At 49.3% G+C, this 25,651-nt stretch overlaps 3 protein-coding genes across 39 annotated transcripts in view; 2 read left to right on the top strand and 1 right to left on the bottom strand.

Moving 5' to 3' along the window:
* The window catches only part of NDRG4 (NDRG family member 4), an 87,478-nt gene extending 82,186 nt beyond the window's left edge, over positions 1 to 5,292 (top strand). For all 12 annotated transcript variants that reach the window (XM_043526149.1, XM_043526150.1, XM_037877855.2 and 9 more), the window contains one exon: positions 715 to 5,292. In XM_043526149.1, coding sequence (XP_043382084.1) covers positions 715 to 869 — 155 coding nt within the window. In that variant the 3' untranslated portion in view covers positions 870 to 5,292. The remainder of the gene's footprint in view (positions 1 to 714) is intronic.
* Positions 5,293 to 7,236: 1,944 nt separating this feature from the next.
* SETD6 (SET domain containing 6, protein lysine methyltransferase) lies at positions 7,237 to 25,043 on the top strand. 2 transcript variants are annotated; one of them, XM_037877838.2, is made up of 9 exons: positions 7,237 to 7,421; positions 11,586 to 11,684; positions 12,201 to 12,345; positions 12,847 to 12,988; positions 13,450 to 13,644; positions 13,941 to 14,064; positions 15,518 to 15,698; positions 16,114 to 16,256; positions 17,719 to 18,245. In XM_037877838.2, exons 1-9 carry the CDS (start codon positions 7,395 to 7,397, stop codon positions 18,028 to 18,030), a joined length of 1,368 nt encoding a protein of 455 aa, XP_037733766.1. In that variant the 5' UTR covers positions 7,237 to 7,394; the 3' UTR covers positions 18,031 to 18,245. The 2 variants fall into 2 exon arrangements, with proteins under 2 accessions (XP_037733766.1, XP_037733765.1); XM_037877837.2 differs by having other exon boundaries at positions 7,269 to 7,421; positions 11,583 to 11,684; positions 17,719 to 25,043.
* CNOT1 (CCR4-NOT transcription complex subunit 1) overlaps positions 20,922 to 25,651 on the bottom strand; it is a 92,443-nt gene continuing 87,713 nt past the window's right edge. For all 25 annotated transcript variants that reach the window (XM_037877832.2, XM_037877831.2, XM_043526472.1 and 22 more), the window contains 4 exons: positions 24,389 to 24,569; positions 23,027 to 23,159; positions 22,659 to 22,793; positions 20,922 to 21,961 (listed from right to left, as the gene is read on the bottom strand). In XM_037877832.2, the coding sequence (XP_037733760.1) occupies positions 21,883 to 21,961; positions 22,659 to 22,793; positions 23,027 to 23,159; positions 24,389 to 24,569 (528 nt within the window). In that variant the 3' untranslated portion in view covers positions 20,922 to 21,882. The remainder of the gene's footprint in view (positions 21,962 to 22,658; positions 22,794 to 23,026; positions 23,160 to 24,388; positions 24,570 to 25,651) is intronic.

Genomic DNA, 25,651 nt, shown 5'->3' with positions numbered 1-25,651 from the left:
TTGCCCCGCACAGTGATTGAAAAGCTGTGTGGAACAGTGCAGGAGGCTGAGACCCCATTGCTTTAGCCCATGTATTTCAGGCACAAGACATGTCACCACCCCTTGTGCGTTGCACTAGGAGGGGTATGTTTCACAGATCATCGTGAGTGCACGGTGGCATGCCGGCATTCTTGTGCGTGGGGATTTTCACGGCCATATCGGATGCTCTGTGTGCACAGAGCAGCTAGCATACCAGTTGGGTGTTAAGGCCCAGATCCTCAAAGTCTTTAGAACACCTGAAGGGGCAAAATATCACACGTTAAAACCTCCGCCTGCAAACTCCCACCAGGACTTGTTGGAGGCTGGGGAGCAGCCCTTCCAATAGTCTGTTCCCACACAGCCAAGAGTGCACCGCTCCAAAGATATCTGGGCTTAGCAGCAGGAGTCTCCCCACCTCCCACTCCATCCCAGTGACAGATGGATTAATGGACCCCTGCTGCCCTCCATCGTAGGCCGGTAGCAGCTCATCTCTTGTAACACTGCATGCTTCAAGCTTGAGCAGTTGGAAGCTGGCATCTCAGTATGCAGAGGCTGAGAGAATGGCGCTTCACTCGACGGGCTGGAGAGCCCGTGACTTCACCAGTGTTGGCTTTGCTTGTGTGTCGTGTCTGCCTGAGTCCTCGTTGCAGGCCCCGGGTGCAATCCCTAACCCCATCTTTTTCTCCCTCCTCCCAGTGCCCTCAGCCAGCATGACCCGCCTGGCCCGCTCCCGCACTGCCTCCCTCACCAGCGCCAGCTCGGTGGACGGCAGCCGCCCTCGGGCCTGCACCCACTCGGAAAGCAGCGAGGCCATGGGGCAGATCAACCACACCATGGAGGTTTCGTGCTGAGGTTTCTGGTCCCTCCGCCGTCTCCTCCTCTTCCTCCTCCGCTGGAGACATTTAGCATCGTTCTGCATCGAGTCACCATCCAAACGGCCATCCTGTGCGGCTTCCAACCGTTACCGTGTTGGGGTTTCATTTTCTTTCTCGTTGGGGTTTTTTTTCCTTTTTAATATTACATAAAAAAGGGGAGCGGGGAAACACCATTGTAAGCCCGACGGTTCAATCCACCTCTAGCTATAGCTGCAACTTTGAATTAGTGACGTTATCCTGTTGTCAGTCGAGCCGTAACAAGTCTCTCCACTGGTCAGGTCCGCAGGTTTCTGCCGTGCAGTTGGTTCGGAGAGTCTCCTGAGACAAGCCCTTGGCAGAGGCAATGGGTGTTGGCTCCGCCCAGCCACTTCGGTAGCTTGTTAGCCAAAGGCTTGGTTTCCTCAGGTCACCCGTGGGAAGTGTCAGCGAATTGGCCAACGGCGGGAAAACTCAAGCAAGCACGTAATGTCCACAGTCACCGAAGGGTTCACCACAATTCTTTCACGTGAGGTGGGGTGTTCATAACAATCTGGGTTTGTTGGTTTAAATAAACTGCTAAGAGTTAAATGTTGCATGGCCCCCCCCTTCCAGTGATCGCCACTGTCCTTTTTTCTCCGATTGACCTGCCCCTGGGGGAACTGAACCTAGGACCCCAAGAGCTAAAAGCATGAGTCCCTACCACTTGAGCTAAAAAGACCACCCCAGTTAGCCACAGTACACTCCTACCCTGCTATAAATGGTTCGGCCACTAGAGGGGGACAAAGACCCACACAGCGTTTACACGGGTTAAACACTCCATGGTTTTGAGTGTCATTGGGTAGCAGCACCCAGGGTCGGGTCCATGCATCCTTGGGATAATGTGGGAGATGGGGAGGAAGAAACAAAAAAGGGCTTGAGAAATCCTGGTTTTCAAACGTTGCTGCCCACTGGGATTTAATCCCGGTCATGCTGAACTCTAAGCATTTGCCTAGCCAGGGACAGAGCAATCCGAAAGGTAGCTTCTCTGCAGAATGGCTCCCTGGGACCTTCCTTCCTAGCCCTCTGGCCTGTCCATCCAAAACAGGAAGTAGAATTGTTTTAAGGCAGGAAGTGACGTGTCATGAGGACTGGGCATTAGCCCCTCCCCTGCAAGACAACACCACCCAAATGCCACAGGGGTGAGAGCTGTAAAACCATATAATAAAAATAACCATGCCCCAAGAAATACCTACACTAAATGAGACCTAGTGATCTCTGCCCTTTCTGGCAGATAAAGCGCGCAAGTCACAGGATCTTAAATTTGCCCCAGACGCATTTAGAAACAATAGTCGCGCATGAGCCAGTGCTATAAACTAAGCTCCCAGGTGCTCCATGGCAGTACGGAGCCCTGGGGTTCCTGTGCGTGTGTTTGTGATTCGTGCACACACGCATCCGCTTGACAATTATTTTTTGCAAGAAGGACAATCAACGACAGTAACCAAAACCAGACTAAACTCCTCCGCGGTCTCTGCGCCTCCCCCTCCCTCCCACACCGATCCAAGATTCACAAGGGAAAAGCTCCGTCCTGGCTCATGGCAGTGCTGCCAGGGGCAGGATGTTGGGGCTAGAGGACGGAGGAAATTTATGCAGCGGCAGGTGGTGGCAATGTCCGTGACAGGGCTGCTGGCTGTGCAGGTGTCTTTCTCCCTCCCTTAATGTGAGGCCTGTTTCTGCTCTCCAGAAAGGCTGTTAGAAGCAAATGCTCCAGGAACCTATAAGGAGGGTCCAAAGGCCCACGGGGCAGCTGCTATTGTTCTGTTGCTGTTTTGTGCTCTGTTGGTGGACGACTGTAGTATTTACAGGCCACGTGCTGGGGATAGCCTGCCCAAGGGACAAAAGCAGTGCTTAATTTGTGCCAGAGCTCGCCAGGGCTGATCCCCAGCACCTCCAGGCTTGGCAGTTCAGAGCCCCGGCACTTCTGGGCTTGCCGCGTCCGAAATGAAAGTAAAAACATTGCTTGAGCACCGGTACCTCTTTCATCACAAATTAAGCACTGGACAAAAGCATCTTCCAGGTTGTTTGTACAGCACCTACCACAACTGGGCTAAGTTCTAGCGAATGGGTGATGCATCTTTGCGTGATTGGGACGTGACTTCATTGGGTATTGTGTGCGTACCACAAGCAGGCGGCATGGACTCCAGAAATGTCTCTCTCCCTCCGACTGTGTGTCCAGTACTAGCTGAATTAAGTCCATAATTTGTCCCAGTCCATTCTGTTTACTGTTAGTCTATGTGAATTGGGCTTTGAACTTTGCATCCTATGCCCACTGCTAGGCAGGTGTGAGGCCTTGTTTCTTGGCTCGTGCCAGTGTTGCTGTGGTTGGCACAGTGGAATCAGGGCAAGTGGGTACCACCTTTCACGGGGATATTTTAGTCTGTGCCAGTCAGAGTTTTGCTCCCCAGATTCTGGTGGGAATCCCATTGGAAACCCCCAGAGCCAACACCTCTCCCCCCACGCCCCATTCTCATTGTGTCAGACACATTTGTCACTTGGCGTGCCGTGCTGAGCGTCTGTCTAGGGCTTGGTTCTTCCTCAGTGTTGTGGCTCGATCCATTCTGAGTTGGTGAGGTTCCTACGTGTCTGTGATCCGTCCTGAGGATCTGGGGCTGAGTGTGGTTTGGGTCTGGTGTTTCGGGCACAGGATGAGAATTTGTATTGTAACAAATCCATGTCTCTGTGCTGCATGGCTGCTCAGAATGTCCTGGTGACAGCGGGGAACTGAACACAGATCCTCTTGTTCCAAAAGCCCAGCCCTACTCACTTGAGCTAAAGGAGAGTCTCTGTGAGCTGTTAGCAGTACAGGGCCCATGACATGCAGCTGAGCATTTCTGATTCCATCTGGTAAATGGTTTGTTAGCCAGTTTGTTCCAGGGTTTACTAGTTGGTGTGTTGGGAGTGGAAATTTCCCTAGTCTCACCTTGGTTGTCAGCGCCTTGTATGCAGAGAGTGAGGAGTGCTTGGGAGGGCGTCTGGGGTAAGGGGAGCTATGTTATCATGTACTTTGTATGTAAGGGCTTCCTAAACTTCATGTTAGCCCCGCAGGGTCACCTGGCTCTGGGGCTCTGCCCCCAAAACCCCATCACAGCATCAGCTGGAGACAGCCAGCATGCAATTCCTCTGCATGGTTATAGAAATGTTCCTTTTTCACCAATCCTGGGGGGCAGGGAGAGAAACAAGAGCTGACCTTACACGTTCCCGGGATTAGACACCATCTCCTTCCACCATGTCCCAGGCAAAAGTGAGTCGCCAAGGGAGGCCACAAACCAGTGGGCCCAGGCGTGAGCCACGCCCACATGGGAGTGCCATATTTTCTCTGTTAGGATGAGAACCCTCCCCTTCCTGTTGTATTGCCCTTGGGCCAGGGGAGGGGGGAAATGGACCATAAGATGAAGTCAAAGGGACTAGCGAAGTCCATGAGGAACACAACCAGTGGCATTCTGTGCCATTTCAGCCGGTGAATGCCAGCTCACTGCACTGGGGGGCTGCAGAGCCAGTTAATAAGGTACTGAGCATTCACCATCTCAGATGCTGGGTCTCCAGTCCCTTTGATCCACCCAACTTCCATTCTGGTCCTTTGTGACCACACAGCCCCTACAGGGCTCCTCAGCTGCCTGGCTTGCCACTCTAGGTGCTGGAGGGAACAGATCCAAAGTTGATCATACTAGCAACAAGAAGAAATTCTATTAGAGATATAAAGAGAGACAGCATTAAACATCCCGTGGTGTTCCAGACACACTATCTCTATGCTACCGAGGAGAGTGTGCGTCTCTGACCTCTGCTTGCCGTACAGATAAATACAGAACACACGCGCCACACACACGCATACTGCCTTTAAATGGTATGACATCACCACAAGCATTCTAGAAACTCTCTGTTGTGTATTAGTTTGTCCCAGACTCTGTTTTTCCGTGTGCTTCCTTCTGAACATTAAATGTGAATGTTTGAAAGCTAGTAGGAATTCTTTTTACTGTAGATACTGCTGCAATTTTTCTTGTTTTTTTTAGTGTGTCCTTTCAGATAATATATATATAAATACCTATACATAATATATATATTGGATTTTTTCCCCCTATTTCTTTCGTTCTTGTAGCAACTGGTAACAAATGTGTGGTTTTAACATTTAAGGTGTTCTGGCTGTAATTTTGTTCTGGGTTTGTTTTTGAGTTTTTTCTTTTTTCCTGGTTAAGGTGGAATTTAATGAATTTCAGACTTCCATATGAGGTGAATCCTCATATTTGTGTGCATTCAGATGGTCGATGCTCAGAAAGTTGCATCGATGCCATGGTATTTACAGACGACTACAAAAATGTAAAATGGAACAAAAAATGGTTGATGTAGAAAGGATTACTGTGTCGAAAATTAATAAAGACATTAAGAAGAACCTAGCAGACTCTCCTACTTTTGTATCTATCAATATTATGTATATCTTTGTGTGTGTGTGTGTGTGGGGGGGTACTAATCTTCCCCCAGGGACCAAAATGCGGTGGGGGAGAGGTGATTACTGGAGGGCAGGTAAACAACTCTGGTGAAGTATCTAGACTGGTCAGACTGGATTCAAGAGGCCCAAGAGACAAAGAAAGAAAGAGCTTGTGGCACTTCTCTAACATATGGCTTAATCCTGGTTCCATGGAAATCAATGGCACTGAATTCTCAGCAGCAGAATCCGGCCCTTCACAAGCATGTTGGGTTGGGAAGCGAAAGGGGGGAAAACGCATCCTGTTCCCTGTGTATCTCCCAAACCAAACTGGCAATGAGTTTGGCTAGGAGCCTTTCAGAGCAAACAGCAAACCTTGTTCTCTTCTGTCTGCCCTAGGGGGATCCCTTCAGAGCGCTTTGGGGAGTGGTCTAATCATCAACTTTCCTCTAAAAGGGCTTGATCAGAATAAGGCTTGTATTTTAGCAACTTGTATGCTATAAAAGCGGGGGGTGTGGGGCGCGTGTTGTAAGGGATTGAATGGGATTGGGAACCTTGATCTCAGTAGCCTTATTGTACTGTACCCTTTTGTGATGGGGTTTGTGGATCTTCCAGCTCCCGCGTCAGATTGAAAGGCCAGGGCAGAGACCGGTAGGACAGTTCTTAGGTATGTATATTCCTTATGGATGGCCCAGGAGCTACTTCCTCCTACTGTCACTAGAAGACTGAGTTCGTGTCTGACTTTCGGCCTTCTGTAGTAGGTCCTCCACCTGACACCTCCCAAGGAATGTCAGGCGGTAGAGGAAGGATGGGCCAGTGGTTAGGGTGCCACACTGGGATTTTGCAGTTCTCTCCGCCACAGGCTTCCTCAAAACCCCTGCTCAGCTCCCATCTAACCCTGCAGGTGCCTACATTTCTGCCAGTGGGCATGCGCAAAGCCACCTAACTCCTGCCTCTGCTGAATTGCTCTTGTAGGATTCACAAACTAGGCATTCCCCTGCCTATTTCACCTGCAGGCCCGACCCTGTAGGCATTCTCAGAGGCTCCCTTTAAAGCCATTAATGACACCAACATCCCAACCCGCTTCCTTTGGCTAAATGTTTGGCTAAATGTAGCTGAGCTACAAATCAGTGTGTCTGACAACGCTTCCTAAAAGGAAAAACCAAGGTTTACAGTGTCAGTGTTGAAGTGACTACAGTGTGGGGCCACCACCCCAGGAAGGCCGTGGGGTGCTCTCATAACCACCCCCTCTGAGAACTGATTTAGCTCACTTCACCAGTGGGAATGGCACCTTCTTACTGCAAAGAGCAGCAGCAAAGGGTTTGAATTTTAATTCAGCTGGAAACTTCTGAAACCAGAACACTGAGGCCAAGTGTTTCTAATGGGACCAGTGGCTGGACTGCCTTGATTTCTGGGTGTTCAACTTGCCACTCGAGTCAGGCCCTGCTGAGCCACCTGCCCTCTGGAAAACAGGCTCCTTTGGGGCATCTCTTGCCCCCCCTCCCCCCAATCACTGGTCCCTTTTGAAAATCCGACCTGGTATGTTTATAACCCCCCCCCCCCCCAGCTGCATTCCCCAAAGCACTGTGTGCCCTTTGTTTTAGGGGTGCCTCCCAGGGGAGCCCTACACGCCAAGGGCCCACGGGCTGCGCGCGGACCCCACAGGCCCCAGCACTGGAAGGGTTTGTCGCCCCAGAATGACCCCGCTCCCCAGGGCTGCACTTTATTGGGGGGGAAGTGGTGAGCCTGGCCCCATTCCCCCAGTCACCCCTCCTGGCCCCTGCCCCCAGCCCTCGCCAGACTGCAGCCAGCTCCCTGCTGGGTCACGGGGCAGCCCCGCCCCTAGTCCCCAGGGAGCCCCGCCCCCTAGCCCCCAGGGAGCCCCTGGGGCTGGGAGGGGGGGGGAAGAACCTGCCGCGGCAGGCCCCTCTCGGCCCCCGTAAGCGGAGGGGGCGTGGCCGGCCCCAGCCCGGAAGGCGGCCCCGGGTGCTGGGGAACCACGTGGAAGCGGCGGCCGCCGCCTGTTTTCTGCGCTGCGGACGCGGCTCTGTCCCACCCCGAGGCCGGGCATGGCGACGGCGGCGAAGAGGCCCAAGGTAGCGGGGGGGGGCGGACGCGCCTCTGGGGGCTCCGGCCCCTGCCCCCCACCCTGGGCGGCTCCAGCCTCGGGGGGGCCGGAGGGAGGGAGGGAGGGAGCGAGCTCCGTGGGGCGGGACCGGGCCCCCGAGATGCCGGGGGCTCTCGCTGAAGGAAAAGCTCCCTCCCGAGATGCTCCTCCCTGGCCGGCCCCAGAGCCGGGGCCACTTGCCTGAGCGAGGAGCGTTTGCACCGGGCCGGGGGGGGGGCGCGGAAGAAGCGGATCTCCCAGGCTCGGCTGGGCAGGGCCGAGGAGGGAGCGGCGGGCTCGGCTGCAGCCAGTAACTACTGGGGCGGGGTGGAGAAGCCTGTGGGCTGGTGTGATCCGGGCTGGGGAAATAAACCCCCCCGCCCCGGGTGGCCGAATCCAGCTCTGCCAGAAACATTGTTCTGCCTTCGTTAGGGGCCGTGTCTCCTAATCTTTATATTAAGAAAAGGAGGACTTGTGGCACCTTACAGCTGCAGCTCCCGAAAGCTTATGCTCAAATAAATTTTAGTCTCTAAGGTGCCACAAGTCCTCCTTTTCTTTCTGCGAATACAGACTAACACGGCTGCTACTCTGAAACCAATCTTTGCATTGACACTTCCGAGCCTAACAGCCCGTCACTGTTGACAAGTGAAAGCCGAGAGTCGGCCCCTTGGGCTGTATTGACTCCCTTGAAATCTACTTAAATTAAACATTTCTTAAAGCGGGTTAAAGTCTGAATGTAAGGTCTGAGATGGGTGATGGGCAGGGAGGTGGCAAAGTTTGCAGATGCTCCTACGTTACTCAAGATCGTACAGTGCAAAGCAGACCGGGAAGAGTTACAAAGGGATCTCCCAGACCTGGGTGACTGGGCAAGGAAGTGGCAGGTGGAATTCAGTGTTGATAAACGCAAAGTAGCGCACACTGGGAAGTATAATCCCAACTATGCATATAAAATGATAGGGCCTAAAATAAATGAGCTGTTACCGCTCAAGAAAAAGAGATTGGAGGAGTCATGGAGAATCCTCTAAAAACATCTCACTGTGCAACATTAGGGACCGCTAGGAAAGGGATAGATAAGAAGACAGAAAATATCATAATGCCATCATAGAAATCCATGGTACACACAGCTCTTGAATATTGTGCACAGTTCTGGTTGCCCCATCTCAAAAAAGATAGATTAGAATTGGAAAAGGTACAGAGAAGGGCAACAACTGATAAGTATGGAACAGTGTGAGGAGAGATTATAAAGACTGGGGCTGTTCAGTGTGGAAAAGAGAGAACTCGGGGGGGATATGATGGATGTCTATAAAATCATGACTGGTGTGGAGAAAGGGAATAGGGAAGTGTTATTTACCCCTTCACATAACACAAGCACTAGGGGTCACTCAATGAAATTAACAGGCAGCAGGTTTAAAACAATCAAAAGGAAATATTTCTTCACACAGCGCTCAGTCAGCCTGTGCAACTTGTTGGCAAGGGATGCTGTGGAGGCCAAAAGTATAACTGGGTTCAAAAAAGAATTAGATAAGTTCACGGAGGACAGGTCCAGCAATGGCTATTGGCCAAGATGATCAGGGACACAACCCCGTGTTCTGGGTGTATCTAAACCTCTGTTTGCCAGAAGCTGGGAATGAGCGATGGGATGGATCACTTGATCGTTACCTGTTTTGTTCATTCCCTCTGGGGCACCTGGCACTGGCCACTGTCAGAAGACGGGATACTGGGCTAACTGGACCATTGGACTGACCCCGTGTGGCCGGTCTTATGAAGATTAAAATCCTGAAAATGAAATCAGACCAACCTTCTCACCTTGCTCACGTTAGCAATAAATATGTAGGAATAATGAGTCAGAAAAACACCGAACAAAGCAACTTGACTCTAGAGGGAGTGAATACAGGTTTTAGGTGGAATCTTTTCATTGGAGCTAGTCAAATGGTTTTAAATAATTTTCAGTAGCAAAGTAGCTCCCTTTAATTAGCAGCTTAGTCACAAACCAGCCCTGATTTCTGCAAAGCTGTTTGCCGAATAGTCTGGTTATGGAATTTTTACCTATGGGTTGTTTCCAGACTGCCCGCTTTGACCCTTGGCTGTTTTGTGTTGTATGAATGGCCATGCAGTCTTGTTTCTGCTGCCTCATTGGGTAAGTGACACTTTGAGCTAGGGCTTGTCTACACTACTGCTTACGGTGATGTAACTTATGTTGCTCGGGAATGTGAAAAAACCCCATGCCAAGCAACGCAAGTTACATTGACTTAAGCCAGAGGTGGGCAAACTACGGGCCACATTCGGCCCGCAGGACCCTCCTGCCCGGCCCCTGAGCTTTTGGCCCGGGAGGCTTGCCCCCGGCCCCTCCCCCGCAGCCTCAGCTCACAGCGCTGCCAGCGCAATGCTCGGGGCGGGGGGCTGGGAGCTCCTGGGGCAGGACAGCTGCAGCGCCCGGCCTGACCCGGTGCTCTGTGCTGCACGGTGCGTGGCTGGCTCCAGCCGGGCAGTGCAGGCTGCCTGTCCTGGTGCCGGGAGCAAGGGGGGTTGGATAGAGGGCAGGGGAGTTCGGGGTGGTGGTCAGGAGGTGGGGGTGTGGGTAGGGGGCGGGGCGGTCAGAGGGCAGGGGACAGGGGGGTTGAATGGAGGCAGGGGTCCCAGGGGCAGTCAGGAAGGAGGGGAGTTTGGATGGGGCGGTGGGGAGCAGTCAGGGGCAGGGGTTCCGGGGGGTGGTCAGGGGGAAGGGATAGGGATCCTGGGGGGGGCAGTCAGGGAACAGGGGGGGTTGGATGGGGCAGGAGTCCCGGGGGGGGTCGTCGGGGTGAGAAGCAGGGAGGGTCGGATAGGGGGGCGGGGGCCGGGTCACGCCTGGCTGTTTGGGGAGGCACAGCCTCCCCTAACCGGGCCTCCATATGATTTCGGAAACTCGATGTGGCCCTCAGGCCAAAAAGTTTGCCTGCCCCGACTTAAGCAGTAGTGTAGGCAGGCCCTTTGTAACACTCTTCTAGAATGAACTTTTGGACCGGAATGATCACCCTGCAATTTGAAACGTTTGGGATTAGCGAAGGATTAGACACCTGCACGGGCTAGTCGAGTGATTGTGAGTGACAATAATGGCCCCACAAATCCTTGCAAATGGAGCTGTGTGTTCTGACCAAGGGGGGGAAGAAATCCCAGATCGTTGTGTTTTGCCTGCTACTTGTCTAACGTTTTCAGTAACAATCCAGTTTCAAACGCTAACTTTCAATGATATTTTGATTTTTGGCATTTCCCTCGAACGTAAGCTTGGTCTGACCAGGCAAACAGTTCAACCAACAGTAAATGGGAGGGAGATGGGTTTTATTCCCATTGGGGCACAGACTCACCAGTGGCGTGGGGAGCGGCCATGCTCGCACTGAAGGGGGTAACGGTACCTGTTACAGTCTGGAAGACTGCTGGGCCCTGTTGAATCGAAGAGCAATAGCAAATAATCTGTCTGTGCCACAGAACGGAAGCCCTACCCGAAGAAGTGACTTAATCTCTTGTAAATGTTTGAGATCTTTTAGCTTCCAGTTCAAATCTTCTGGTCACAGCCGAGAACAGTCGTCTTCTGTCATTCTTCCTTTCTTCCCTGCAGCCAGGGCCTGTGTTGGGAGAGACAAGCGTGACTAGCCTGTCTTCTGATGATGATCTCGCATATATAAATATCCCCCTTTCATCCCAAAGCACTTCACTCACTGCAGGAATGCAGCCATCTCTGCCCAGAAACACAACAGATGTGTAACAGTGCACAGCAGCCCTTAAAGACAGGAAGTGAAGGAACCAGGGTATCCAATTGAAGCTATAGGGATAGCTAGTAGTAATACTCTCTGTCCGTAGACTTCAAAGCAGTTTACAAAGATGGATAGGCACCCGTATCACCCTGTTTGAGATGGAGAAACTGAGGCCCAGGTGAAATGAAATGATTTGCTCAATGCCAGACTGATCCTGGCTTTGCTGGAAATAATACCCAGGTCTCCTAACGTCTGATCTGTTGTTCCGTTCGCTGGACCCTAGGGCTTCCCTCTGTGGTGTAATTTACCCAACCTGGAACTTAGTGAGGCCTCCAGGGTTACCCTCCGTCCTCTGCCATAAGATCTCTCTAGTGCCTGAGCTGTCCTTGTTCTCTAAGCTTGACCCCTATTTCTGTTAGCAGGTAGCTGCAGGGGGCAGCCTTACCAAGGATGGCAGTGCTGACGCCCTTTCTGGCTTCCTGGATTGGTGTGAGAAGGTCGGGTTGGAGCTCAGCCCAAAGGTAGGAGGATCCGGATGATGGAAGCTCGGTATCGAGTGACCCTCATCTGGGTGTGAGTCCCAGTGTTCAAAGGTCTCAGGCTGAGTGTGGCATATGGGTATCTGCAACCCATCGGGCTGATAGGGCAAGGCTGGCTTTCCAAGGGCAGGGTGATCCCAGAACTTCTGCAGATGAGTGGGGAGGGGTTGGAGTGGTGGGCCGGGAAGCAGTGAGGCTGAGTGTGAGGGCTTACGAGGTGGTGATTTCCAGTTACTTCTCACATGCACTAGTGCAAGGGTGCAGCCGTCCGGTCGGCTATCAGTTTGTTATTTAAAAACCAACCTCCTATTTACGTTGGCAGGAAATCCCTCGGCCACGTGGGGGATGAGACTAGCTGTCTGGGCGTCCATGGATGCTGCTTGGATTTATTCTCCTGACCTCTTGGCTTCATTTCTCTTGCAACCCTTCACGGCTGTCCCATCAGAGGCAGGTTTTCACCAGGGTCCCCACAGGCCCTGACAGGCACCTCTCTCCTAGGTCTACGTGAGCAAAGAGGGCACGGTGTCAGACTACGGCCTGTTGGCCAGAGAGGACCTCCAGATGGGAGAAGTCCTCTTCACCATTCCAAGAGCCGCGCTCCTGTCCCAGCACACCACCTCCATCCGGTCCCTCTTGGAAAAAGGTAGGAGAGCAGGGCACGTGGCGTAGAGCTGAGGAGTCCTGCAGCTGACTTCAACTGGCTGCCACGTTGGAATGAAGTTCTTGAAAGTTTGGTGCTTTTCTAACCTGGCTGTCTTTGATTGGACCTTAGTCAATGGCCAACGTGCTCTCGTCTGCTTCAGGCAGCCTGTAGCCTGAGGGAATCTCCTGGGGAGAGGGAGTTGTCTGAGCTATAGCTGGAGAGGGCAGTGGTTGGCAGGGCTTCTAACAAAGAAGTGGGGGAAGGGATAGTTGGTGGAAGAGCCACCCCCACCCTCGTGTCTCCCCGCCGTCCTGGGAGTAGCAAGTCTGGAGTCCCCAACTCAACCCCACCCCTTCTGCCAGGGAGCCTGGGGCAGTGCAGTGATTTTGGTCCGTAACAGCCTAGGGCACTGGTGCTCCGGTGAAGGAATAACAGGACCTGGGATCTCGGCATGTTCCTCCTCTCCTCTCCTTCCTGTCTCCTCTGTGTTTGGCTCCCTAGACCAAGCGTCCCTGGAGAGTCAGTCCGGCTGGGTGCCTCTCCTCCTGTCTTTGCTGCATGAATACACGGCCAGCAACTCCCACTGGCGTCCTTACTTCTCGCTCTGGCCTGACTTCAGCAGCATGGATCACCCCATGTTCTGGTAAGATTATACCACATGCTAGCGTCAGGCTGCAGAAATCCAGCAGCCTGCATGAGACTCGGTCCTGGGCATTGGGTCCCTCCTGCCACTGGGGCGCTGATTCTTGGGAGTCCGTGTGTTACGTGGGATAAAGCACTGGTCTGGCCTCGGTTCTGTTCCCGGCTATGTGCCTCTTGCCCTCTTTGGCTGTTTCCCCAGGGGTCAGCAGCACTGGGGCTAGGCATGTTTGTAGCTTGGTTCTGTTAGATACGTTAGCAGCCTAGGTGGCTGCCCATCCTAAATGCTAGCCAGGGTTTATGGTGGGTTGAACTTGGGGTCCAGGCTAATTGGATGCAGACAGCAGTGGAGTGGGAGGCCATAGAGGATCCTGGAGACTTGACTCAAGGGTAACTATATTATTTCAATCCCTTCCTGGGTGGGGATAATGGGATCATCTTTGCCCTGCCTGCCGCTTGATACAGGCCTGAAGAAGAGAGGGTGAGGCTCCTGCAAGGCACTGGCATCCTAGAAGCGGTAGACAAAGACCTGGCCAACATCCAGCTGGAGTACACCTCCATCATCCTGCCCTTCATGGAGTCCCACCTGGACCTCTTTGACCCCAAGCTGCACACGCCGGAGCTGTACCGGAGGCTGGTGGCGTTCGTCATGGCCTACAGGTGAGATGGGGAGGGCAGTTCCACAGCAGACATCTCTGGATCCAAAGGGGCTGAAATGAAGCCTCCCTGGGTGAGCCTGAGGAATCTCCTTGGGGAGTGACAGGAGGGCTAGATTGTAGCTCACCGGGCTTCTCCTGTCAGGAGGTGGCTCTGGCACTCACACTGCTTACTCTTCTCTGTGCCCTCCGAGGTAGCCAGCCGGCCCCTGGCAGTCACTGGCCCAGGGTGGGCTAAGGGCCATGGCTTCATTTCGCAGGGCTGGGAATCGGCTTGTCCTCTCCTCTCCTCCCAAATAGCTTCCAGGAGCCCCTGGACGAGGAAGACGAGGATGAGAAGGAGCCCAACCCGCCCATGATGGTGCCCATGGCTGACATTTTGAATCACGTGGCCAATCACAATGCCAACCTGGAATATTCCCTGGTGAGTAGGTGGGGAGCCGTGGGAGTGGAGAGTGTGTGTATCTCTAGGCATTGGCCAGGGCTCATTACTCGTCCAGCTGGTTCTGTCTGATCGCAACGAGCTGCAGTGTGGTTCCCCTCTGGTTTTCTCCCTCTTGATGGGGGTGCTGGAGGGGAAGCCCAGCCCTTGCTCTCCACTGAGACTCCTAAATTCCAAAGCCAGGTGGGGGACTGTTAAATCATCCAGTCTTCTGCCCTGCCTGCCATAGCCCCCCCTCTGTTACCCAGTACTGAGCGCCGTGACTTGCGACCCATATTGCTCCTGCTTGGCGGAGGCACTGCTCGGTTACAGTAGCCCTAGGGGATTCCACGCTCCTGGCCCCCAATGCAATGACCAGATCTTCCTGAGCCCAGTGGGGTTCTGCACGGGCAGCAGGGTGTGCCTTTGCCAGTCTGATTGCAAAGGGGGCGTTGATGCCTCCACGTTGGGAGCTGTCAGCCTGGTGGCAGATAGGGGGCTTGGCTCCAGGACATGCCGAGGGCCTGAGCACTGGGAGGCACGTTTTCCTGTAGGGCAGGGGTAGGCAACCTATGGCACGCGAGCTGATCTTCAGTGGCACTCACGCTGCCCGGGTCCTGGCCACCGGTCCGGGGGGCTCTGCATTTTAATTTAATTTTAAAGAAAGCTTCTTTAACATTTTAAAAACCTTATTTACTTTAGTATATAACTAAACTCATGAAAGCTCATGCTCAAATAAATTGGTCGGTCTCTAAGGTGCCACAAGTCCTCCTGTTCTTTTTGCGAATACAGACTAACACGGCTGCTACTCTGTAAACTATTGTTGTATGTATAGACTTATAGAAAGAGATCTTCTAAAAAGGTTAACGTATGACTGGCACGCGAAACCTTCAATTTGAGTGAATAAATGAAGACTCGCCACACCGCTTCTGAAAGGTTGCCGACCCCTGCAGTAGGGAATGATGCTGGCCTAGTTTGCCCTCTTTGAAGACTGATGTCCCTGTTTGCCATAGAATGAGCACGGGCAATGGCAGTGCAGACTCTCCCACCCCAGCGACTCGGGGCAGGGGAAAGGGCTTCGTGATCACATGGGCCACCAAGGTGCTTTTATGGGACAGGAGCAGGGCCGGAGACAGAGGTTGCAGCTGATGTTACACTCACCTCTGTGTTTGCCAGGGACTCTCTCTCTCTCCCCCAGGTCAGCCTATTGTGCCCGGTATTGGCTGGGCCACGGAGAAACCCTCCTGTGTTTGCCAGGCGATAGGATTTCTTGGTGTGTCCCAGAATCACTTTCTCTCATGCGCAAGGGCCATTGTGGGGAGCCAGCAAGGCATAGTTCCCTTGCAGACGTGGCGGGGGAATTCGGCCACACTTGCCCCATAAGGACAGGGTCTCTTACTCTGAGTATCGTGACACTGCCTTCACCTTCGTGTCTGTTCCATCCCTCTGCCTACAGGAGTGTTTGAAAATGGTCACCACGCAGCCCATCAGCAAAGGCCAAGAGATCTTCAATACCTACGGCCAGATGGCCAACTGGCAACTCATGCACATGTACGGCTTTGCTGAGCCGTACCCCGGCAACACGGACGACACCGCCGACATCCAGATGGTGACGGTGCGCAGAGCTGCCCTGCAGGGTGAGTGGCCTGTAGCATTTGGAGGTAGGGTAACTTAATTCTAAATGACTCTGGTAGAAGGAGGCTATGGGCCATATCTGCAGCCCTTGAAACGAGGCGTATGGTAGCCAGCCTTTCATAACCACTCACGGTGGGGCACCCTCAACGTTTTCCTTCCACCATCAGGGATGAGCTTCAAGGCAGCCACAGTCAACATCTGCCTCTGCTTTAGGAACGGTCCCTGAAAGTGCTTCTTGCCTCTGGGTTTTAAGGGGTGTGGCAGTTGGGCCTCTTTAAGGCATTGCACGCTGGGGTACAAATGCGCTCGTGGCTTTTGGAAGTCTCGGCCTGTGTCTCGCTCTGCAGAGTTTTGTCCGTCCCCCCTGCAATATGTAGTGGGCGTGGTTGATGTGTCTCCCCTGTCGGCCTCAAACAGGTGCCAGCACTGAAGCGGAGCGGCAGCTGGTTTCTGAGCAGTGGGATTTCCTTTGCCAGCTGGAGATGGTGGGGGAAGAAGGCGCCTTTGTGATTGGCTGGGAGGAAGTGTTGACAGAGGAAGAGCTGTCCATGACATTGAAGGTGCGTGGTGCTCTGGGGGGAGTGATTTCATCTCTAGGTGGCAGAGATGTCTGAGGTCTACACTGATCCTGCCCCATGGAGTCTCGTTCTCCAAAGGCTCCGATGACTTGTGCTGTTGTGCCTTCAATGGGGGGTTTCAGATAGACTCTCTGCTCTGGAATAGTTTATAACAGGGGTAGGCAATCTATAGCATGCGGGCCAAGGCGGCACGCGAGCTGATGTTCAGTGGCATTCACCCTGCCACCGGTCCGGGGGGCTCTGCATTTTAATTTAATATTAAATGAAGCTTCTTAAACATTTTAAAAACCTTATTTACTTTACATACAACAACAGTTTAGTTATATATTATAGACTTATAGAAAGAGACCTTCTAAAAACGTTAACATGTATTACTGGCACGTGAAACCTTAAATTAGAGTGAATTAATGAAGACTCGGCACACCACTTCTGAAAGGTTGCTTACCCCTGGTTTATAAATACAGTATGTTGACCTGTTACGGAGATTTTTACTGTAAGAATAAAGGGGATGGGGACATTTTTGCCTTCCTGTGATTATAGCTTTACTCAGAACTGGGAGGAAAGGGCCTAATTGCAAAGATGGAGTCTGGTGCTCTAGGGTTATATGGAGGTCAAGTTAGTCTAGTGTGTTGTGGAAGGAGATGCGTGAGCTTCCTAGGGTGCTCTGATCCTCTTCAAGAGGGAGAAGTGCTGTGACAGGTTGGGGGATGTGGCATTTAATTGTTTGGTGGCTGCGAGCTCCAATTTGTAGCAGGGACTTGATGTGTAGTGGAGAAACTGTGCAGGAAGCTGAGAGCAGTCATGGGCTATCCATATTGGAGGGTCTATGCTTGTGACAGCCCTCATGAAGCTAGCTGGGAAGGGGGAAGTAAACATTTAACACAAGGCCCCTTCACTCCCCAGCTGTGCACTAGCAGCACTGAAAACTTGGAATCAGACCCCTGAAAATCATGATCTTAAATGTTGAGCTGCTTTATTTGCTTGCTTTTTTTTAAAAAAAAAAAAAGCTTTCACAGTGCAGTTGACTAATATTTAATCTCTTCTCTGGAAATGAAAACAGATTCTCATCTGATAAGGTTCCAGGAGCAGGGAATTTTAAGAAACACACCAGCCTTCCCCCCTCAGGACTATGACAGTGTTGCAATAAAACTAAGTACTGCTGGGAAACTGAGGCCCCTGAAGATCACATGCTGTACTGAAGAAAGCATGCTCAGCATTCATGTCTTGGCCAAATGCCCCCACTAAACCAACTAGCTGCTTTGCTATCCTGCTGATAGGAATGGGTGCTAAGGAGGTAGTGAATAACCCCATGCAAATCCCTGGGAGTCCAGGAGGGTTGTGTTTTGCTAACTTCAGTAGCTGAAAATTGGGACCTTGATTCTATTCAGCTGTAGTCAAGCTTCGCTGCCTGAGATAATGACTAGGTATCTGTGGTTGGTTGTAGGTGCTGTGCATGGCTGCAGAGGAATTCAAAGAGTTTAAAGAGCACGAGGGCTGGGAAGAAGACACAGAGGATGAAGAGAGCTTTACTTTGTCTAACGAGACAATACCCAGACTCAAAGCCTCATGGAAGAAGCTGCTCCATGACAGTGCGCTGCTCACTCTGGAGTCTTACAGCTCAGACCTTAAAGCAGAGCAGGACTTGCTCAACGACAAGGTGGTTTATGGCAAACTGAGCCAGCGAGAGCAGCAAGCCTTGCAAGTGCGCTATGGGCAGAAGAGGATCTTGCACCAGTTGCTGGAGCTGGCCAGCTAACAGAGGATGAACTCAGCCGTTGGAAGCAGGGAATTGCAGGCTTTGTATAAAGCAAACCTTGTGCTCTCTCCCCCACTGTCAAGACGGATGGGGTGGCCATTTGTATGGAGGAAGAACAGAGGGTGAGAGTTGATTTGGACCCAGTTACTCCTGATATGTCTGTATTGGCTTGTCATCTACCTCTTGACTTTTCTATAAATTACATACCTGTCTTACTGGGGAGGAAAGTCTGTTCATTAGATTTTAGCCTGAAGTGTGACATGCAGGAGGGTTCCCCATGTTCAAGAACCAACACGGGTGAGAGCTGAGGAGGAAGCATACCCGGTCTAGCTCTGCTAACTTTGACCAAGGAGCGCTTTGCAGGGAAGGTAGTCAGAATGATGATTTTATACTTCGCAAGGATGACAGCTTGAAGTGGAGTCTCCTCATTCACTGTTACAAGCATCTCAGAAAATGCTCATGCTAGTCAAGAGGGAGTCAAGTCAAGCAGGAACAGCCTGCAGCACTGGTAGTGGTCTGTTCAAAGCCTGAGTAGGGCTGCAGATTTGTCCAATCTTCAGACTAAAGCCCGTAGAACATTTCAGAACCCTTGATCTGCTACAGTTGGCTCAGTGCCTCTCCCTTGGACTTCATTCCGCCTATGGTCAAGCAACAAACCATGAGACAGCTAGCATCATACTGTGTTTGGAGGTGCCACTGAGACTAACATAGGCTTTTAGTGCTGATTAGTGTTATGCACTTTTTTTGGCCTGTACATGACAGGATGTTTTTACCTGCTGCTTAGAGGTCAAGAATTCCTCTGTGATGAGGAGTGGCGGCTATTTTGCTTGCTTATCTGCCTTCCTCAGTCAGCAGAGAGCAGCTAAATGATCTGTCATGCATTAGGTAAGGGATCCGTGGCATCACAAGTTGTCTTTAGGATTGCACTACTTTCTAGAGGCCTGGATGGTCACTGCTAGAATCTTAAGATCCTGGAATTCCCTATTTTAAGGTAGGTACATCTCTAGGAATGCTATAACTAGGCCACCTCTTTTTCTCTGGATGATTAAAATAGGGCTGATGCCTTAGTGAAATGGGTTTTTTTTCCTTGCCTGTTAATACTAAAGGCTCTGTAGGTCCAATTATGCCCTTTGAGTACAAATTCCTTTGCTTTCATAGTTTGAGCTGGACTCTGCTGGTGCTGCATGCTGACAGGAGTAGTAGCTGTGTGCTTGCTAAAATGAAGGTATGACAGAATTCACACAGGGAAGAGGTCAGCTGCAGTAAGGTTTACTTACCAGAGCTTTTGCATCTGTCGTCTTTTAATCACTTGTACTTGTCCAGTTGACAGCTCGGTCCCTGATTTCCCCTTATTCACCACTGCAGTAGTTGAAGCCTTTAAGTAGGCAGGGGATGGAAGATGGGCTTGCATTTCTCCCACCAACTGAAAGTGGTGGGGCAGTGAGCTTTTCCTTCACCATGAGTGACCTGAAATACTACTGTGGGATTGGCCACAGGGTGTGTGTACACTGGCTTTTGACCTCAGCTGCTGGTCTTAAGCCATGGTTGAATTGCCCAGGGTCTAGCCACAGGCCTGCTTCCTTCACCCAGACAGAATTCACTGTATGGCAGGACCCTAATAGAGGTGCCTACTAAAGAGAAGGAAGCCCTTAGCCAGCACCCCCCAACTTCACTGCAGCCAGGCAATGATGCTCTCCCTCATTCTGCTTTGCCAGCTTCAGGCAATTTTGTAGGAACAGGCTCAGTCTTTTGAGACATTGCTTGATTAAAAACCAGACATGCTAGAACTTCAGCATAACAAATGCTGGCCAGGCATCTATCCACTCCCTTCAGTGACTATTTAGTTCAGTTCTTGATATGGGCTGCTACAGCTGAAAAGCAGTTAGTTGACTGGATAACAGCACCTATGCTGCTGGTATCCAAAGCACTGCTGCAGCCCAAGCTAGGAAGAAGGGGAACCTAGGGTTTTTGTTGGTATCTGCAACAAATGACCAAGTACCCTAGAAATTCATTTACCATAGGGAACACACAATGTGGCAGGGCTTCTGTGGTCAGGTTTCATTTTAATCATGGAAAACTTTGGATTTTTTCTCTTCATAAACTAGGATCCCTGCTAATAACTAGTAAGGCCTCTCACCACATTCAGCTGGAGTTCAGTGCAGGTGGTGGCCTGCCTGCCAGAACTGCTTAGGTTTTGTCCAACTGCCTCAAGTATTGTAGAGATGTGCTGTACAAAAACACTGTTCAGAGACAGTTTAGGGTGCCAGAGTTCACTGTTGTTGGATCCTTAGCTCTAGTTTGTATGTTGCCAAGGAAGACAACATTAAGATGAACATGTAACTTTGTAGGCTACTGTGTGGAGTTTAAGAAAAATAAGTAGGCATTTTTACATGAAGTTGTCAAACTGAACCTTGATGGATGAAAGCCACCCTATTAAGGGTCAGTAATTAAAAGACAGCTACACATAAGATCAGATTCCTTCAAGGGAATTTATGCAGGAATTATATTTACTTGGTCACCAAGAATTAAGACAACTGAGCTAGTTTACTGCTTTATCCACTTTCCCATAATGCTATATTAACACAGAGGCTAGTCTAGCCAGGAAAGTACCCAAAGCTCAAGTTTGGATGTTTTGACAAACTGCTAATGTCATCATTTGTGCATGTGAATTTGTGATTAACCTAATGAGCCTCCCTCATGTTACACTACCATCCTCTCCTTTGAGATTGGAGTTACAAACATGACATTTACTTGAATTTTCTCAGCATTAGCTCAAGTTCAAAACATGTCTAAGAGGCCTGACCCAGGTAGTATTGTACTATAGTGTCTTTCAAGTGAATGACTAGAACAGTGTTGTGTATAATGGTACTACCAAATAAGCAGAGCTGCACTTGCTGCATGTCATGACTTTAATGTGTAACTACAGTATGCATACATACAAGAAGTGGGAGAACTAAAGCCCAAGAACTAGAAAGGCTACAAAATACAACACATGGACCAATACATTTACAAAACATTCAAAATCCTTACAAAATGGGCTGTATTGGTCCTTTGTTCTTTTTACAAACTTATGCTGTGTGGCCACAGGGGACAGTTCTAGATTTAGGTCCCCCCTTCCAAAATTTACAAGTGTCAGGGGGAAAAAAATGCTATAGGCCTTGTCTCTCTACTAAAAACAGCCGACCCTCTCCCAAAGGGCCTGACGTTTATCTTCTCCAAACAGAAAGGAGGAGGGCTCTGAAGCCTACCTCCCCCCACTGTCAGCAGTTGATTGGGGGGCAGGAGGAAGAAGCAACACTAGACCTTGATCCCAACCCCTCCCTCCCACATTCCATAGTATTCTCATATCCCAACACATCCACTTCTTTTTTTTAAACAACTTAGTGATTTAAAGGTCCCCCATCCACAAAGAAAAAAAAATAAGTTACATAATATTTAAAACTGGCTTTTCAATATTCTTTGGGAGTCCGGGAATGTCAGGACAAGGAGGTCTGCCCTAGACAAGTGCTTGGCATCAGCAGCTGCCCCTTTATTACAAGCTGGACAGGCACCAGTTATCTACCTGCCTTTAACACAATTTGCACAAACCCAAGAAGTCCAGACAAACGTTTCGGTTCCATGTATTTACACTAGTTCAAAATGATATTCACAGCATCTTCTGAATTTTGGCCAAGAGTCAAAATTTTGCTTTAAACTTTGGAACATGCCACACAGACTTTCACCCAAAGGCTGCTTGTGTGTACTCAAATCGAGGGGCTGGGAAGGTCAGGAAGAGCTTTAAGGATTCTTCTGTCAGTTTGATGGGAAGGGGACCTCCAGGCTGGCACGCTTACAATACAAGCTGCAGTTCATCTAACTGGCACCAGTCCCTTCCATGACTTGCTGTGCCTGCTTCTGCCCCATGCAGCACTGTGCAACTGACTGAAACAACCTAAACATGGACAGAAGAGCAAAAAGTTGAGACCAAGCTAGAGTTCAGTCTAAAAATCTTCATTTTGAGACACCTTCAACATGGGGATTTCCTATAACCATAGGAATACAAGCGCTCACAACCCACGTAGCACCAAGCTGCATTTTGAGATGCTATTCTGCAGTAGCAGTCATGGAAGCTACAGCATAATGGATCGTTCTTTTTCCAGTTTGATTGATTTAGCTTTCAGACAGGAATACATTGATTTGAGACTTTCAAAAAGAAAGCCACCTTCCACTACTGAACACAACATTTAGAGATTTATGAAATATCTAATTACATGGGAACATGCTGTCATGGGGTTATGCAATCAAATATGCAAACAGAGGCACCACAGTGAGGTGGACAGTAAACCGTCCTGGGAGTAGGACAAGTTCTATTCTCACTTCTGCCAATGTATTCTAACATTGTGCCTCATTCCCCACAATCTGTAAAATGCAATTATTTCACCTGCTTTATGGATGCACTTAGATATCTATCCACGTAAAGCATTTTACAAGGCCAAAGTAGTAATATTTATTGTCACCTATTTTATCCAATGGGGCTGTGTCAGCTTAGTATGAAATGGAATATCACCACTGATATTTCCATTACGTGACTGAATAAACCAAGTGAGCATGAGTTTGTAATTAAACCATACAAAAAGTTATCTACTCACTTCTCAATTTCTGGAGCACAGTGAACAAACTCATGGTTCCAGAATTTAAACGCTGGATTTTTTATCAGCTCAATGAAGGTAATGAGGAGACCCCATGGGTGAGGCCTATTTACAATCAGTCGTTCCAACAGTACCCTGAAGTACACAAAGAAAAAAAAACAGGGAAGGCTCAACACAGATCTCCTAGACAGACAAGGATATTTACAGCTACAGCCCAGTGAAGAGAACACATAGGTTTGCTTTTTCTGTAGCACTAGACAGTAACATTATACAACTCAACACCTGCCTCCAACTCTAGAAGTCATTTTATGTCAAGCAAAGTGAAAAGTTGAACTATAAAGGTTGTGAATGTAACTGCCCCTCCTCACCTAGTGATCTGTTCCTGGATAGCCTCAGTATTGGCCTCTGCAAATAGGTAAAGCATGGTACAACTGAAATAGTGCGTATGGCTGTTTGGGTACCGCAGCTGATTGGCAATTGCATTCAAGAAGAGGTACCGACCTGGAAAGAGAGAGCAGGCGTTTAGTAGGAAGGAATTGGTTTCCCTTAGACAACACAATGTCGCAAGGAAGCACCCTAGCACCGCTTATGGATTCAGTTGTACAGCTCTGTACTACATAGTTTAAAGAAACTTCAGTTAAAAAAAGCTAAAAAAATTAGGGGTGCTTCACAACACCGATCCCAGCTGGAGTTCTTGTACCAAGAGTCTGGGCTTCCTCCTCATGAGAGGTGTTTCAGAGCAGTGCATCCCCTCAGGTCTGCAACTGGCCCAGGAAGGCTGAACAAGATTTCCTTTCATTGTACAGATTCAAAATTTGCTGCCAAAGCAACACTCCTACTCCAAATTCAGAATCTTCTATTACGTTAACTAATATTCATAAAGCACTTTAAAAGATGAAAGTTTCAAAACGAAGTGTTACATGCCGAGTATTATCCTGTTATAACACTTCTTATATTTCACAAGCCATGCAGGTGTAAATCTAACTTTTGCAATCTTACCCACTACTACTAATCTTGGATGGATGCTATTTATTAAATTCTCCCAGGACAGAAATACCAGTTTGAGTGCCGATTATTCCAGACTCTAGAGAACATGACCTTGGTGTCTATCTTGAAGCAAAGCTCACTACACTTAAAGGTTATACTGAGTAAAGGGGGTGGGAGGGTGACTAGCTGATCTCATCACATAAGTAAGTCTCCACTAGAGGAAAGAATCAATATTTCTCCAACAAGATTCAAAATCTAGCTCACTCCAAAATTAACTTTTTACTTAGCGAATTGTCAATGTGTTTCAGAAAAGTTTAGTTCCAATAAAATATTTTTAGCGTATTCAGAATTCTATCTTCTAATGCAGCGTTGCTTAATACAAAACCACTAGCAGTTAAGTGGTATTTCAGTTTTTTCCACAGTACCGAGAACTAATCTGCAAAAAGAAAAGGAGGACTTGTGGCACCTTAGAGACTAACCAATTTATTTGAGCATAAGCTTTCGTGTGCTACAGCTCACTTCATCGGATGCATCCGATGAAGTGAGCTGTAGCTCACGAAAGCTTATGCTCAAATAAATTGGTTAGTCTCTAAGGTGCCACAAGTCCTCCTTTTCTTTTTGCGAATACAGACTAACACGGCTGCTACTCTGAAACCAGAACTAATCTGCTCTCTTAACTAAGAAGGTTTCAAGAACCATTTCAGGCTAGAAGCAAACAACTGATCCAGAGAAGTTCCACTTACCTTCTGTGTCCAGGTCCACAGCCAAGTTCTGGAAGATGTCCATGTGAGCTGAATGGGTGATAGTGCTCATAGAGGGTGTGCTGCCTTTGTTGTGAATATGTGCAATAGCCTGAGTGCCTACATAGAGCACTAGTGCATTAATCAGCTGGATGTTGTAGCGATTGCCAGGTTCATTTGATACCTAGGTAGGCACAGCACAAGAAAAAGGTTAGCTTTTTACAATCATTCAGAGTTCTTAGGGACTGTGAACGAATGATTTGAAGAGATTTTCAGCATTCAAATATCTGCTTTATGCAGAAAGTAATGTCTAATTATAAATCTAAAGTCTCAAATTTGGGTTTCTTACTTTGTAGATAGTGCTTGCCAATACCTCTCTCTAAACTAAAAAGAGTATGACAGACCTGAGACAGACTCTAAATTAAAATTACAGCCTAAATTAGGTCCTAATAGCCAACCTTTAGTACCTAATTCTGTGGCAGGTCAAGCTCTGCAGTTACTGAATTCACATTTAACATACACTAAAGTGGTCTTTAGCTTCCATGGCCTGATTTTCAGAAGTTTGTGTATACATGAAACATCTGCAACTACATGAAACCATGTACCAAATCTGAATGTATAATTACACAAATAAAAAGGAATTTCCATTAACAAGTGACTCAAAAGGAACTTCTGACTTGAACTTGTTTAATCACTTTTAGAAACTGATTAGTTGAGGTGAATGCAATAAAGTCTGGTGAGAGTCTCAAAGATGTCCAGGTTATAAATGCTAAGCTGATTTGAGAACTGCTGAAAAGACAGCAGACTTGGACACCTCCTCAGCCCGCTGGTACCAGGGGCTCTCACTGCAGGATGAAACCATCAGAACACATTGGTTTGGAGAATTTTTGCCAATTCATGCACTGAAGCAGTTTCAGGAGTAGGAGTTTATGGTACCCTGAATGGCAAGTGAAGTCCTATTTTTTTTACAGGACTAAGATGGATTCTTCTCAAAGCTACATTGCTTGAGGATCACTGCAGTTAACACTACCTCTGTCAAAACACCACATTCCTCTTGGTGATACTAAATTAGCAAATTATATTTGTTGTGCACTGGGAAAAACACGGAGTATCTAGAAGGAAAGAGCATTTTGGGAGGCTCTTATCCCAGTCACATCTTCCAAAGAGTACATCACATAGTATTTTATACCCGCTGAGTCACATTATCTCACTTCCTACATGGTTTTCAGCCTTAGACTCTAAAAACATTTTCAAGGATGGATCCAC

This window comes from Chelonia mydas, chromosome 12 (assembly GCF_015237465.2).
Source record: "Chelonia mydas isolate rCheMyd1 chromosome 12, rCheMyd1.pri.v2, whole genome shotgun sequence".
Lineage (NCBI taxonomy): Eukaryota > Metazoa > Chordata > Testudines > Cheloniidae > Chelonia > Chelonia mydas.
Note: the sequence above shows the minus strand (reverse complement) of the source record. Positions and strands in the feature narration are given on the sequence as shown.

Excerpts from the sequence above, each read along its gene's own strand:
- SETD6 (XM_037877837.2), top strand. The coding sequence starts at position 7,395 with ATGGCGACGGCGGCGAAGAGGCCCAAG. Across the intron at positions 7,422-11,582 it reads CGGCGGCGAAGAGGCCCAAG|CAGGTAGCTGCAGGGGGCAG; the intron begins GTAGCGGGGGGG and ends TATTTCTGTTAG. Across the intron at positions 11,685-12,200 it reads GGTTGGAGCTCAGCCCAAAG|GTCTACGTGAGCAAAGAGGG; the intron begins GTAGGAGGATCC and ends CCTCTCTCCTAG.